The sequence below is a fragment of the Carlito syrichta genome, unplaced genomic scaffold (assembly GCF_000164805.1).
Source record: "Carlito syrichta isolate Samal-C Ts95f unplaced genomic scaffold, Tarsius_syrichta-2.0.1 Scaffold302026, whole genome shotgun sequence".
Classification (NCBI taxonomy): domain Eukaryota; kingdom Metazoa; phylum Chordata; class Mammalia; order Primates; family Tarsiidae; genus Carlito; species Carlito syrichta.
In genome coordinates, this window is record NW_007246122.1 from 203,727 (window position 1) to 220,591 (window position 16,865).

Genomic DNA, 16,865 nt, shown 5'->3' on the forward strand with positions numbered 1-16,865 from the left:
TCCCAGCACTTTGGGAGGCTGAGGTGAGCGGATTGCCTGAGCCCGCGGGTTCGAGACCCATCCGGGAAACTTGGCAAGACCTCGTCTCTACAATAAATCAAAATTTAGTCAGGCGTGGTAGCATGCGCCTGTAGTTCCAGCTACTTCTAAGGCAGAGGCAGAAGGATTGCCAGAGCCCAGCAGGTCGAGGCTACAGTGGCCGGGAGTGTGCCACTGCACTCCAGTCTAAGCACCCAAGTGAGACTCCAACTCAAAAAAGGAAAGAAAAGAAATCAGAAAGGAAGTAAAACTAAAATAAGATACTTTCTAAAAGTACACTAACATTTAGTTATTCTAGTTACTTCTACATAGAAAATTTGAAAAACATCTACTAAGGCATTTAGAAAGTCGTATAATATGTCATAACTGACTTTGAATGTAGGCTATTAAAGCTCAACAAGTGAGTCAAATGATGAGTTGTTATCAGTGACTGGCTAGTATGACTAGCTATTCTAGTCTTCTTTTGTCTTGTGCTGTTTTTAAACATGAGTAGTGCAAAATTAGACATATCTTCTAGTAGGAGACTGATTTGCCCATTGACATCCTCAGATCTCTGCAATCTCTCAATTATGACCTTCAATCAATATCTGAGACAAGTCCAGTTAGTGAGCTATTTAGAGAATGGTCACGTGAAACTGCAGGTCTATTATTATTTTGGCAGAAAAGAAAAAAACTGTGGTTCCTTTTTTTTTTCTCCAAGTTCTTTTATTGCTAACTTGAGATGTCATCACAGAATGTTTTTGTACTAAAATCAGAGACCAATACAACTAAAAGGAATTTCAGGGACCACCTAGTATTACTCATCATTTTGTGATCTGGGAAAGGTCAGGGGTACCCAATGTTACACTCAGTAGCAGAGGCAGAATGAGAACACAGATAGTTTGATGGCTGGTCCAGTATCATATTTTACCAAATAAAATCAAAGTATATACGACAACACAACAGGTTGGCAATTTTCTTACAATGTACAAATAATCAGATCCAAAAGAAAACCACGCTTCTTTATTCCTTGGAGCTGTTTTGCTATCCCTCACAAGTCCCTACCACACTAAAGTGGAAAAAACTAAATTTAGTTCCATCCATTCAACAATTTAAACAATCAGCTTAGGTAAATACAGATTTTCTCCTATTTTCTGACTTCTCTCCAAGTTGATGCCTTAGCATGTATGAGTAGGGAAGACTTCAGTGGCCTCAAAGTGAAGGGAGAAGGAAGTCTTGGACCCACACCCACATTCCCTCCTTCTTTCCTCTCACCTCTTTGACCTCAGCGGCATCTCCTTGTCCTCTCAGTCATCGGCCACCCTGTGGGCATCTTATACTGAAGACAGTATAAGATGTATAAGTGGCTGGTGACCCCGTGGTGTGTTCTCCATTGGACCAAGAAGACCGTGGTGGCACACCTGCAGACTCTGTCCCTCCTTGCTTCTTGCTAAGGTCTAATCACTTCTCCCCGCCTGCACATCCAACTCTGGCCTCCAGGGAAGGGTGTTCCTGCAGCAACAGGACCCTTGGTAGCTCCCCAGTGAACACCCTCATCATCCTACTGCAAGGAATATTGGAGCTTCTCTCACCCTCCCCACGGCATGAAAGACTAGATACTGGGAATTTCAAGGTTTGTACCTACCCACCATGCTGTGGAGGCCCCAAGCAGGAGGTGGGAGGGGATTGGAAGTATATCTCGAGGAATGGTTGTTTCTGCTTTTGGCTAACCTGCCTCCCCCAGCTTCCCTCTCTGAGACTTTAGACAGCAGAGGGGAGGCCATGTTTCGGTCTCGATTTTAGTCATTCCCCTTCACATGGGACCATATTCTCTTCTTTCCCAAGCAATCATCACTCTGTTCCTTTCTCTGGAGCCATAGTGGGCAGAGTTATGGCAGAGTATGATTTATGAAAGAAAAAGATGAAAAACACATTCATTTAATAGCATAGCCTTTTAAAATTATTATTTTGTGGGGGGCAAGACAGGGTCTTGCTAAGTTTCCCAGGCTAGTTTAAAACCCCTGGTCTCAAGCAATCCTCCTGCCTTGGCCTTCCAACATGCTGGGATTACAGGTGTGAGCCACTGCACTTGGCATGATTTAATATTTTTGAAATAGTCTCATCATAAATGCTATATTCATGACCCAGAGCCACAGAATTGATGGGCTATAAATACAACTTTTTAACTCAAGGGCCAGTTATCTGATTCTGGTCCGCTTAATCATAACAAATAGCCTGGAGCCAGCCCCTCCAACATGCAGCACTCACACCCTCTGCCATGAGTTCCAGGAATGGCAGAAAGGGAGCTAGGGTTGGCCAGGTGGCCATCAAAGGCCCCACTTTCCAGGACTCTAGAAACCAGATGGGAAGGATACGGGTCATTTTAGGAAGGTTAAGCGTAGAACACCAGCCCCCATGATAAAAGGCCCTAAAACCCAGGAGTGACATAGCAAATCAAAACATCTTGGTTATTTTCCTGTCTTTCACTACTGACATTTTTGTCTCTTATATCATTTTATCCACGAGTAAAATAGGAAAAAAAAACCCTGACTTATGGGAAATCATGAGGGCTAGAGAAGTCTCAAAGGTTAGAGTTAACATCTGCTCAGCATGCTACATTCCCTGAAAGAAATGTGCCACATCGAGAGAATTAATATTTCTCCTTTGAAGTTCTTATTCACATTCATCCATTCCTGTATGTGAAACATAATCTCTCATCATTTTCACTGCCTCAAAACCTTGAAAAGAAACATGCCGAAGCTTCTCCCGATGAACTTTTACCTTTACGTACATAAGAAGACGTTCGTTGGGAGAAACAAGAGGCTGAATCACCATAGGATCAGAAGACGGCATCAAATGGTGGAAAATCAAACAGGGAGATGTGTAAAGCTGCCAAAATTGGGTTCAAAGCAGAGAGAAAATTAAAAGGCAAATATGAAAGGCTTCTTGTCCAAGACCAGCGGAACACAAGAATACCAACAAAAACTGTCTGGAGAAACAGTCTTTGTGTTTAACAGTCTGAAATTGTCTGATGAGATAAAGGGTTGCAAGAGGACCTAACGAAGAGCAAAGAAGAGTAAGCTAAGATCAGGAAAAGGGGGGGAAATGGATACTCATTTAGAAATGGGATCCACAGCTGTGCAGGATCCGGCAGACCATCTGGGATTTAACTATGTATCTGCAGCAGAAAGGTCCTCAGGCCTTCAACCCCCTGAAAATGCTTTAAAACACAATTAAAATATACCCTGCTCTCTCTGCAAATCTTGTTGATGTTGCGATTTTACCTGTTCTTTTATTATCATCCTCTCTCCCACTAGACTACACACTCCCTGAGAGCCAGGGCCTCGCCTGGTTCACTGATGGCAGGATCCCCAGTATCTAGCTCAGAACTTGGCACACAATTCTCTGTGACAAATGAAATTTAGATCAAATGTATGACTGGGCAAGGGCCCAAGAACGGGATTTGAAACATTTAGATGATGCTACCCAAAATAGCTTTCCCGTCATTCTTTGACATTAAATAGAGTTTTTCAGAGACCCCTTGCTTCGAGGAAAGCCAGACTTCAGCAGACACCTTTTAGAATGCAACTGCCCCCTGAGAGGGGCCGTGCTTTAGGTAATTATTTAACACCTTACTGGATGGTTAGATGACAGATAGCTGAGAGAGAAACCTTTAGAAATGGAACACAGAGTGAAAGGTAACAAAGAGGAGCCAGGGAAAGGCAAGCATGCCACATCACTGCCTTCTTGAGCATCCAGAGGGTTCTATTAAACACGTGTCTTAATTCCTTCCATAAAGATGTTTAACTGTTATGGTGCCTATAAAAAAAAATCTCTTTACCTTCTCACCCTCACTACTATCATACATAGCACTCCCTGTGAACCATGTTTTTATGCCTCTGCAGAAACTTAGATTAAAAAAGAACCAACATAGATTACAAGAGGAAGACTCAAAGGTTCCTGAATGATTTGCATTCTACCCTCATCATCTTCCATCTTTCATCTTATCAGCGCTTATAAATTACAAACACTCCACTAAAGAACACAGTAAGCCCCATATCCCTATTATTTTCAGCATGATTACAAGCAGCTAAGTCAATCACATAAACAACTAAGTGGGGAAGTAGCTGCTGTCCCATCTTCCTTTTGAGCAGTCTTTTTCTAAATGATGCTCTATAGAGACCCAAGTTTTCTAAGGCCCTGGGGGTGGGAGGATGAGGGGACCCTGGAGAGGGCAGGGGTTTGGATCCCCATCCAGCTTCAACCACAATAGCCCCAAGTTGCTCTCTTTTCGAGGGGGGCTTCCACTCAAAATTCTACCAGAAGAACCATTTCCACAGTTTTGGGAAGTCTGCAACCCCTGTGCCTTCTCTCAAAGCATCTGTGCCTTCTCTCCCAACAGAGTGTACTACACAGCATGAGAAAAGAAATGCTTTCTACCCTACCACACAGTATTAAAATAATCAGTTAAAGAAATGTTTTTCCTAAGGGGCTGTTTGTGTCACCTGAATTTTGAAAGATTAGAGATTCCACAACTTACAAAGAGTTTGTGTCCCAAAACCTTTGTTTCTAAGCTAGGGCTTTGGTACTCGGGCTCCCTTTCCCACAGAGAATGAGATGAAGCCTGGTGCGCCACAGGTGGACTGTAATGTTACTAATGTCCCCAGCTATAAAGTTGTATTTCTGCCCCTTGTTGAATATGCTGCTGTGGGCCCATGGGGGCGCCTTGCCACCACTTATGTTATTTCTTTGAAGCATATGCTGTGACATGTAATCCAAAGGGAACTAGTGATGATAGAAGGGCTACTCCTTCTCTCTCCCTCTTTGACTACCAAGTTCAAGGCAATCCACATTCACATAGTCAGGGGCTAGCCAAGTGAACATTCACCACCAGCTGGATAATGCCCAGAAACCACTGGCTAGCACCTGTTCTGAAAAGCTAACTCCTGGTTTGCTTGTTTATTCACCAGTATTTCATATACTTTTATTATGACAATCTGGCACCAAATATAGACCCCAAAAAAAGCTTGACAAAATTTGGCACTTAGGTGTAAAAAAAAAAAAAAAAAATGCTGACAGTGCTTATAACCCTTTCAAAAAGAGTAAAAGAAAAAAAGAGCAAGAAAGATAAATTTTAAAAGGACAAGATAACAACATGCTACTATAAATAACTTTCTAGATTGGACTGAAAATTAATTTGTGTTTTTCCTTTATTTTGGCTCATTTGGCAAGCTAATGAACTGAAGGAAGAGAACTAGTTTTAACCAAACAATTCCAAACGCTTTCAGAACTTGAAAACTTGAAGCTATGAATAGATGTGATTCATTTAGCAACACAAATTACCAAAACAAGTATATAAAATATTAATAATAGATTTTCCACTGATACCATTGAGTTGTTCAGAATTCCAGATATCAAAACTCTAAGGAAATGCTCTGTTGCAGAATCCAATCACCTTATAGGCTAAATTAAAGCAAATGTCATTACTGAGTATTACCATTAGGATAGATGTCTTTTCACCCTCTTGCAAAAATAGAAATACTCCTAGAAAAGTATTTTCACCTCTCATTCAGAAAGAAAATAATGATGGCTGTTCTCACTTCTACTTTATAAAAAATCCTAGCCGTGCTCAGTGGTTCAGCCTGTAATCCCGCACTTTGGGAGACTGAGGTGACTGAATTGCCTGAGCCCGCGGGTTCGAGACCCGCCTGGACAACTTGGCGAGACCTCATTTCTACAATAAATCAAAAAAATTAGCCGGGCATGGTAGCGCGCGCCTGTAGTTCCAGCTACTTGGAAGGCTGAGGCAGAAGGATCACCAGAGCCCAGCAGGTCGAGGCTGCGGTGGCCGGAAGCGGCCACTGCACTCCAGTCTGGGCGACAGAGTGAGACTCCAACTCCAAAAAAGAAAAAAAAAAATCCTACCTTTGCATTTGCTGCATCATCCCCTTATATAACAATTATTTTCTCAAACTCCTGGACTCAAGCAATTCGCTTGTCTCGGACTCCCAAAGTGCTGAGATTACAGGCATGAGACACCACTACTGGCCATGTATTACAATTATGTTCTTACAGATCTTTTCTAGATGCTTTCTGAGCAAAAGCACCAAAGTGCTGGCTAACAGTATGGATACTGGGGGTCCACAGACCAAGGTCACATTCCATGTTTGACTCCTTACCAGCTAAGTTTGCAAGAGCAAGTTATTCAAGTTCTCTACACATGGAGCGTTTCATTTAAACAGGGATAATAATGACTGCCTGTCTCACAGGGTTGTAAAACTGTGTGCCTGAAAGACAGCAAGGTTGTTGTTGTTGATGATGATGATGTCTTTACCTCCCCAATGCACAATTCCTTGCACATAATAGATAATATACATGTTTCTTGAATGGAGTTGAATTTCTCATGTTGTCTGCCTGATGAAGTCCTACATTTTGTTTCTAGAGAAGATGACATTTGAACAAAATCCCAAAGAAAAATGCGATCCTGACCACTGCTTGGCAATCCCACGGTGCTTTGTACATATCTCTATTTGCTCTTATCCCACCAGCCAATAATGATTTGCACAACACTGCCTTCTGAAGCCTACAACTTGCTATCAGGGCGAATGAAGTCAGCCTTTCATAAAACAATGACCTCCTTCTTGCTTTGCACCTCCAAAGCCAGCCACATGGTAGAAAATAATAAATGCTTCTCCCGGGCTGAGCTGAAGACACCTCGAACCACTACACTGAGTCCAAAGGCAGTGGCGTGCCATCCAAAGGAAGGAGACAGCATTTATGTCAGATTCTTTCTCAAATTTCCATCTCCGTCCAGATCTCACCTCTAGCATGGAGCACTCTCCAGGCCAATCCACACTGACCCCTCCTTTTCTGAGTCCTCATAATAAAATAAGCATAATCATTCCAGGTGTGTGTCAGTCTTCTTTCCTTAGATGCCCTGTGAGCTCTGTGAAGGGAGGGGTAGCTAATTATAAATTCTTTTGCACAGTACCAAGGCACATAATCGGCAGAAAGTAAGTATTTGATTGCTTGACTTCATTTTATTTTCCAATGCGTACTTTTCTAGAATTATCCGATTAATCCTAACTTGATGAGAAAGAAAGCTGTTGGATCTGCAAAGACTAGAGGCAAGTTCTTGTCGTCCCAGAGGTCTGAATGAGCAGGGATGTTCTTATGGCCTCCATAACTGTGTCTTTCTCTGGCCAGCATCTAATTTTTGGCATCAGTGGCTTAGCACCAAAAAACTCAACATTTTAAGCAAACAAACAAAACACAGCTCTAACCAAGTCTTTAAGGTGTTGGTAACCGACAGTTATATTTGTTCTAATTAAATAGCCTGAGAAGTAGCCCCCAAGTTCCCCAAAAAGGGGACCACAGTCTCCCTTGTGATTAGATACACTGCCAAGGAAATAATTTGACCCCAAGCTACTGAGAGCTGCTTACTCTCATAAGAAGAGCTACAGACTGACATTTTCCAGACCCAGCTAGATTCCTCTTTCCTTCACAAACTCTGTTCTTTTCCCTTTTTCATCCCAGGAGTTCCCAGTGACCATAATAACAATCATTATAGTCAGCTCCTACCATCATAGAATACTTTTTAACTTTACAAAATGCTTTCACACCTAACTGCCTCATTTGATACTTGCAGCCACCCTCAAGACAGGTAGACAAGACAGACTGCCTCACTTTACAGAAGCACAAAGATCGGAGTATCCGGTCCAAGGCCATAACACAACAACGAACAGCCAAAGACGGCCAAAAAACCAGCATTCCCTCCCCCTTCCTCAGTGTTCTACTTCACCGTTGACCAATGGGTTGCACTGTAGTTGCTCAACTTCTGACTATATCATGTCAGGCAAGGTAGCTGATTTGAAAGAGAGCACCCTGTGTTTCTTAAAGAGATTGGGTATCCCTGTAGAAACCCCTGCCATTCACAATCCTAGTCTTAACCGATGTATTTCACCATATTGAAGGCAAGTTGCCATCTAACATGGTTGACTGGGAGCCAATTGTGGTGTTCTAATCTTTGTTCATGCTGTCAATGTGACATATGAAAAAAATATGAACAAAGTGACAGGAGGAAAACAAAGCTTGTGGCTGGTGTGAGATACACAGACAGGGTGTTAGCCCCACACGCACTGCAACTGGGTCAAGTTAACACCTTGCTTTTCCCCCACATATGCGGTGTGGAAAAGCTATTTATAAAATGTAAAATGTTTTTAAATATTTAGGACCAAATAAGTCAATGTTGTTGGGAAACACTGACTCTGACCAGAACTCATTTACTTGCCCTAGTCCCCGTAAATAACAGAACCAAAAATTAAGACAATCCAAGACCAGGAATAATACAGATGCCCAATGCTTTTCACCCACAATTCCCAGACAGGCCTGCTTTCAGCCTATACTCTGGCTGGTGACCTGGCACAAACAGCATGACAAAGATCCCAGGAGAGCGGCCTTGTGAATAATCTGTGGTAACAATATCATGAAGATAGCCTTCCAGAAATTACCTGACTCTGCAATTCACTTTGCTGCTTCAGGCGAAGATTCTCAGGTGTATCTGCCACTGTTGTGAAGGACTGCTTTGGGTAGTGTCTGTGGAGAAATTTTTTTTAACACAATTAAAATAGTGTACTACAAAACACCAATTGTTTTATCTTTCCCCTCTGTCACAGTGGATGCGGGACTTGTTCTCTTGGCTAAGGGCATCTCTCTCTCATTTTTCTTGATCCCATTCCATTCCCAGGACCTTCTACGCCAGCTCACTCCCACAACTTCAACCTTGGCTCCACTATTCTAGGGGCTCCTTCCCACCAGCATTCATACAAGCTCAAGGCTCTCCTGACCTCTGCTGCTCCTCCCTCCACCCCATACACATTCCAGCATGCGTACAATCTACTCTTTCAACCAAACTTCCTTATAGAGAGACCTAACCTCACTGTCCCTGCCCATCTCCTCTCTGACTCACTCCTCTACTCTATGTTTAGCTTCTAACTTCTGTTTCCAAAACTTTCTCGCAACAGTTATAATTACTTCCCGTGGACACAGGAAACAGACACCTTGTAGTCCCCCTCTTGTGTGGCCTCCCTTCCATCCTGAAACACCCTCTTCCTCAGTTTCCATGTTGCTACACACTGCTGGCCTGGCTTCTACTTCTAGTTGTTCCTTCCCTGTTTCCTATGGGTTTCTCTTTGCTCATCTCTCCTTCAGGATCCTCATATGGGCTTTCTTCTCTTCTCAGTCCACACCATCACCTGGGTGATCGCACTCCTTCCTGCAGCTTTGGGGACTCCTGACCTATCTTCAGATCACTCCCAAGTCTGAGCTTCAGATCCAACGGCATTTCTATTTGCTTATTCCATACCCACAACAAACTCTACCAGTCTGAATCACAACTGCTCATCACCCCAACCCACCCTTGAGACAAGTTCCTCCCCTGTGCTCACTTTTTCATTTATGGGTGCCCAGTAGCCCAAGTCAGAAACCTAAGAGTAATATAGACTCCTCACACATCTAATCAACCAATCAAAAAGAATCACCAGGCCTATTGATTCTATCTTTTAAATATATGTTGATCACAGTTACATATATACCAGGGGTGCCAAAAAATGTATACACATTTTAAGAGATATTATCTATGTATTACTTTTCAAAGTTGAAATGTAAATGATGGTAGCAACGTGTGGTATGATGTTCGTTCAACCATGCTTCCACCATTTTCTCTGACTGCCCTGCCTGTCGCATGGTGATGTTAGTATTCATTTGATTAATACCATCTTTTTAGTGAACATCATACTTAAAATGTATATACATTTTTGGCACCCGTACATATATACTCTCCATCTCCACTACTTTTTAAAATTATAGGCCACATTTATCTTTCAGGTAACTACTACAACACTGACCAGTCTTGCCCTTTCAATCCTAAGTGCCAAAGCAAATGGTCTAAAATGCAAATCCAATCATGTTACTCCTCTGAGTAAAACCTTTCAGTGTCTTCCCATTGACCTTAGAATAAAGTCCAGCCTCCCATTTTCCAACACCCCTGAGACCAGCCCTCTGAAGATTTCTCACTCCACTAAATACTCTGGCCTTGGAGATCATCTCAGTCCCGAAGACTCCTCTTCTCTTTCCTACAGCTCCCCAACATGCTGTTTCCCTTGTTTAGAACACCCATCTGTCCTCCTATTCCACTTCCCCAGGTAGCTGTATTTACCTTTCAGGTCTCACCTTAGGTATCACTTTCTCTGGGAAGCGTTCCTGCATTCCAAATTTGGACCAGGAACATTCCTTTCCTTCCCCTGCTCTAATGCATGTCATCCTACTGGCATGTCTCTGTCTCACAGTACAATGAGAGTCCAGTGACTGCAAGATCAGGCTGTCTTTTCCCTTTTGGGGCACATTCTTGCCTATATCCCCAGCACCTACTAGTGTCGGGTGCTCAGTGTGACCTCAATAAATATTTGTGGACAGAAGAAATGAAGGGAAGAGGAGGAGGTAACAACCAGTGAAAGCCTAAGAGCCCATGGTTGGGCTACAGCAAAGCTTCCACATGTCATATATGTTGCCACATTTTGCAAACACACAGTGCCTCTTCCATTCAAAGATAACCCTCCTGGTGGTGAAGAGATGGCATTTTCTTCCTTTGTGCAGTTAAGGACCCAAACACTGAGTCACAGTTGCCGTCTTCCCCACTCACCACTCCCCACACCTGGCTGGTACTGAGGGATATCTCCGGCTGCTGTGATACCATCACTACAAAAGCTACAGAGTTCAGAGCTTCTCCTCAAAGAATGTCCTCCCCATTTCCTTCTCCTTTGCCCCTCTTCTTTCTGATGTCCACCTGTGTCTCTTCCTGTGGCTTCTCAAACGTCCTTTGTGCCTGTTTCAAACTCTGCTGTCCCTTCAGAAGGTTCTTTTTGGCATTCTTCCCTGTCCCTGGCTTCCCATGAAAAGGCTGATGGACTTATCTTTTGTCAGCACAAATAAACTCTGTAAAACCTATCCAAAGCACACTAGCACTTCTGATATAAAGATTAAATATTTTGTAACCCCGTGGAGTCAGACTCATGGTAAGAAAACATTCGTGCATGTCTCATTTTTCCAGCATTCTTCAGGAATTTAATGTCTCATAGAAGTCAATGTTCCAGGTAACCAAAATTGACCCCAAAACTGCTGGACTCATTTTATCGATTTTAATTTTCAGCCTTAAAAACCTTTACATCATTTTCTTGCCTTCTTCGAGCATATACAAATCTGGTTATATTTTTTGATGATAATGTAGAGGCATGTTAATAGATATGGCCAGATCATGATATAAAGCAGTTGTGCTTTCAAAGTTTACAAAGGTGGGAGGGTCTAAACCCTAAGAGATCACTGTGTATTTAACAACGCTGGACTGCCCAGAGATCATTTCTCATGCATAACACTCGGTCCTACCAAATCTTCTCTTCTGGTCTCCTTCTACCCAAACTAGGAATCTCAATAGTCAAGTTTGTTTAAGATGTTGATACACACGAGAGTTATTGATTCAAGAGAGAAAGCTGTTAGCTAGTGTCTCTCACTCTCCTTGTCCTGAATTCAGAGACTGTGTCAGCCACGCCCTTCTGGGCGTTACTTCTGAACTCTGCCCCAGACAGCAGACAGAGGAAGGTAGGCAGACAACTGCAGCATGTTATATGATATGTGCAAGTTCCGGCTTGGGAAGTTGAACTTTACTGGACTTTAAAATATAGCAACTATGTATTGTTGAATTTAAAGCTATTATAAACACTGAACATGTTTCGTTTTGTTTTGCTTTGCAAAATATATTCTGTGGAATAAAGTAGCCCAGATATCTTCAGAACTGCACGTATTTAATTGGAAATTTTTACACATGGATTTTTAACCATTTTTTAGACTGCAATCAGAATGCACTCTCAAATGTGATACACAAAGTTTACCATTGAGTTAGTAGATCATACTAACTTGTAGGTTCACTCAGTTGTGGGCATGCTTTGGGAGGGCAACCCTCTCCTGCCATTTAGGTTTAATTTAAAATTTTATTTAATTTTTTATTGAAGAACATCCTGAAATTAAAAAGTAAACTATTGGAGGGGGGTACAATTTGCAACTGCTTCACTCTGTGTGCATGAATTTCCTCCGCGCAAGGCAAAAATGATTTCTAGTTGGATACTAATGAATTTCATTTGTGAACATATCACTAATTTTGAAGTATCACTTCATAAAAGAATTGAATTATTCTCACCATTTGCCTTTACATTGTGAAAGCATGATAGATTTGAACTTATAAAATACATGCATACTAATAAAACACCACTTGTATATGTTTTATATTACCATCCCATACTAAGTTCTATGTTTAAAAAAGGGCTACAGTTGAAAAAAATGTGAAAAGCTTCTGCTGTCTTGTCTAACCTGATGACCAAAGCAAAAAGCTTACCAATATACTATGCAAACTTACCATTATATCTAGAACTGTAAATAGATGACAATGCTTTACACTTTTTCCAATATCCTTTTAAATCCTAAAATTTAATGATATTGTAATAGTGGGTTAATATATATATATATAAAATATCATAACTTTCTCTAAAGATGCATAACAGGAAGAAATTATCCAAAATTTTGATATAAGAAAGAAAAAGTTCAATTTAGTATTAGTAACCAAAATAATGAATACTGAGGGAAAGAAGGAATTCATACCTGAAACTACCAGAGATCATGAGTAGTTAAATGAATTAAAACCTAAGACTTTGGGGATTCACTTTATAATCAAAGCTAGCACAATTCAAGAGATCTTCAGAAAAAAAACTAGCTATCAAAAGAGAGTGGAATGGCCTCATGAGTTGGGACCACAAAGCTCAAAAGAAATAAGTGTAATTACAAAGAAAGAAGCTATATACATTGAAAATAACATTTATGGCCAGGCACGGTGGTTCACACATATAATCCCAGCACTTTAGGAGAACGAGGTGAGAGGATTGCCTGAGCCCACAGGTTGGAGACCAGCCTGGGCAACTTGGTGAGACCTCATCTCTACAATAAATCAAAAAATTAGCCAGGCATGGTGGCACATGCCTATAGTTCTAGTTACTTGGAAAGCTGAGTTGGAAAGATGACCTGAGCCCAGTAGGTCGAGGCTGCGGTGGCCATGAGCATGCCACTGCCCTCCAGTCTGAGCGACAGAGTAAGACTCCAACTCAAAAGAAAGAAAGGAAGGAAGGAAGGAAGGAAGGAAGGAAGGAAGGAAGGAAGGAAGGAAGGAAGAAAATAACAATTATAATATCAGGAAGAAACTAATTTCACCAAACTTGGCACATAAGGAAGTCCTGTCAAACACTGGATTTCTCAGCATCGTGTCCATTTAGTCCTAAATTAATCCAACAACATTCTGCTCTGAACTCATAATCCCAACTCTCATCCACCCACCCATCACCGTTTTCCTTGTCTGGAATTCAGAGAGTGTGTCAGCCACACCCTTCTTGGAGCTGCATCTGAACTCTGCCCCAGGCAGCAGACAAAGGAAGGTGGACAGACAACAGCAACATGTTATATGATATGTGCAAGTTCCAGTTTGGGAAGTTGAACTTTACTTTAAAATGTAGTGACTATGTATTGCTGAATTTTAAAGCTATTATAAACACTGAGCACGTTCCATTTTGCTTTGGAAAATACATTCTGTGGAATAAAGTAGCACAGATTTTCAGGGTTGCACATATTTAATCAGAAATCTTTATTTATGGATTTTAACCATTTTTTGGACTGCAATTAGAGTGCACTCTCAAACGTATTACAGAGTGTATAGCCCAAAAGAAACTTTCTGCAAAAGAAAAGAAATCCAGATACAGAAATAAACTAAGAGGTCAGTGGTCCCTCCTAAGATTATAGGAACAGACTCACCAACAAGGGTACCTGCATAATGAACATTTGTATACCTAACCCTGAATTGTACCCCACATCTTTAAAATAAAAAAATTTTTTTAAAGATTATAGAAACAGAAGCAAAGCATTTTAAAATTAATCAGTGGCACCATACAATTAGTTCTAGCTCTTTCCAAATACTGCATTTAAATGGTTGTAAAATGATTTCCTAGTACAAGTGTCTTGAATCAAAATCCTTTTTTTTTTCTTTTTTTTGAGTTGGAATCTCACTCTGTCACCCAGACTGGAGTGCAGTGGCATGTTCCCGGTCACCACAACCTCAGCCTGCTGGGCTCCAGCGATCCTTCCACCTCAGCCTTCCAAGTAGCCACTACCATGCCTAGCGGCTACAGGCACACACTACCATGCCTGGTTAATTTTTTGATTTATTGTAGAGATGAGGCCTCGCCAAGTTGCCCAGGTGGGTCTCAAACCCACGGGCTCAGGCAATCCACTCACCTCAGCCTCCCAAAGTGCTGGGATTACAGGCTGGGCCACCGAGCCCAGTCAAATCAAAATCTTAAGGAAAGAAGAGGATTTCTGCACTGGGTCTAGAGGAAGAATGATATGTTTTTCTCCTCCATACTAGGAGTAAGAATGTAGGAAGAAGGCACGGGGCATGAGAAATGGATGCTCAAAGAGAAACAGGAAACAAGCAAAAAAAAAAAAAAAATACAAAAGAAGGAATGGATGAATCGACACATTCAGAAATTCCCTGGAAAATGCAACACAATTGTGGAACTATGACACACAAACACATTAGAGCTGGTTGGAGGATCTGGGAAATGTCATGAAATGTTTAAGCATCATAAACAGAAGTCTCTTAGATGAAGACTGCAGGAACCAGATGAAGTGTATGTGTCAAGACTGAGCTGACAATGGCAGCAAATCCAGATTTCCATGAAATGCGATATTAAAGATAAAGAGGGAAAGAAGATAATAACAGGAGACTGCATCTTAAATAGCAACATTAGGTCACAGAATGATGACTTCCAATTTTTTACTGCAGTGAGATTCAGTTGGTAAAAATGTAGGAAGAGTTCTATGCAAACCACTAGACCAGAGCTAGTCAAAAAATGGCAGCCTCCATGGAGACGGGAATAAAAAAGACCACTAATGGAGGAGAGTGAGAGTCCAGAAATGCTCACTTTTTATACGGAGCCCATTGTTTACGAGAGCACAGGAGCCAAACTGCCTGGGCTTGAACCTGATTCTTCTACCTAATGTGCCTTTGAGTAGATTTCTTAACCTCTCTGGTCCCAATGTTCTCATCTACAAAATAAACACAATGACAGCATTTCTCAGGCTTGCTACAGAATTAATACATGTAAGCCATTTCAAATGAAGTCTGGCTCATAGGAGACACTCAACAAAGTGTCTACATATTAATAATATTATTATTACCATTACTACTACAACTACTTACTTGCTCTCCTGAAAAGTGACATAACCTCTGAGTCTCATAGCCTTCATCTGTACAATGGGTATAAAGTATTCCTGGCTCTCTAATGAGTCAGAATCACATGAAAAGGTTTTATAAATGGAAAACTACTGTAAATATGAGATATTCATAAATCACCCAGATATATAAAGCTAAAACCTTTATGAATTTATTTATTGTAAATCCCATGTTTTCAAACAGTGGTTTCTCAATCACTGTCCTCAAAGGACATTTAGCAATAGGCAATGTCTGGAAACATTTTTGGCTGTCACATGAGAGGGGTTAGCAGTGCGGGGTGGCAAGGGAAAACAGGACTGGTATCTGGTAGGTGGAAGCCAGAAACGCCGTGAAACATCCTGCAGGACACTGGACAGGCCCCCCTCCCCTCCCTGATAAAGATTCATCCTGTCCAAAATGTCAAAAATGTTGAGGTTGAGAAAACTTATGTTATAGATATAAATCTCTAACATTATGGGAAGTCACTAAGTTGAAGACTCCTAGATCTTTCCAACAAATCTCTCACCTTTCATCTTATCTCCTGACAAAGTCAAAGAGTCCACCATCATCCCTTAATCTTTTATCACATCCTGAGTCAATTGCTCCTGTTTCTATCTTGTTTCTCCTGAACACGCAAGTCCGCCCTCTCTGGCTTTCTGTTTTCCTCACCACTGTCACAGTTACATTCAAATTAGAGGATCTGAGAGCAGAATTTAGGGGTCAAAAGAATTTGTTATTATTTCATGATTTCCTTGTGGGCCTGCATGTTATCATTTGAAAGTCTTGCTTACAAGAACAACCTTTGGCTGGTGTCTAGGAACTTGAACTGGGGAGGGTTCCTACCACCATTAATTGGTAGGAATAGTTCGTTGCGCTTAAGCTGTTTTGTACAAACAGCTAAATACCTTATGGGTGTCTGGAATTTGGTGATAGACTCCTCCCCCGCACCCCCAAGTAAAAACCCTGGGTACTGAGTCTCTAACGAGCTCCACTGATTGGCAACATCTGGCATGTCTTGTCACAACTCATTGCTGGGGAAATTAAGTACATACCAAGCAGCTCTGCTGGGAGAGGATTCTGGAAGCTGGCACCTTGTTTCCTCCTGACTTGCCCCAAGTACTTTGCCTTTGTTGATTTTGCTTTGTATCTTTTCACCACAATAAACCATAGCCATGAAGAAGCAGGATATATGCTGAGTCTTATGAGACCCCTATAGAACCATCAAATCTGGGGATGGTCTTGGGAAGTCCAGCACAGGCCCCTTTGTGCCTAACAGGGTATCATTCGTGAAAGAAGTGTATTCGCATTTTTAAATATATTATCTACCTTTTAAGAAAATGCAGCTTAATTTTTTAAGAACATTTAGAAAGTTCTGGCCTCAGATTATTAAACTGGCTTTTCAGTTCTACCTCTCTGCATTAGCTGTGGGTGCATGGGGCAAGTCTAAAGGACCAATAACTTTGCTTCAGACTATCATCTTTCACAC

General features: G+C 41.5%; 1 protein-coding gene across 1 annotated transcript in view; it reads right to left on the bottom strand.

Moving 5' to 3' along the window:
- Positions 1-16,865, bottom strand: part of LOC103258203 (LIM zinc-binding domain-containing Nebulette-like) — a 193,008-nt gene that overhangs the window by 46,122 nt on the left and 130,021 nt on the right. The window contains exon 2 of the mRNA XM_008055910.2: positions 8,529-8,613. Coding sequence (XP_008054101.1) covers positions 8,529-8,613 — 85 coding nt within the window. The remainder of the gene's footprint in view (positions 1-8,528; positions 8,614-16,865) is intronic.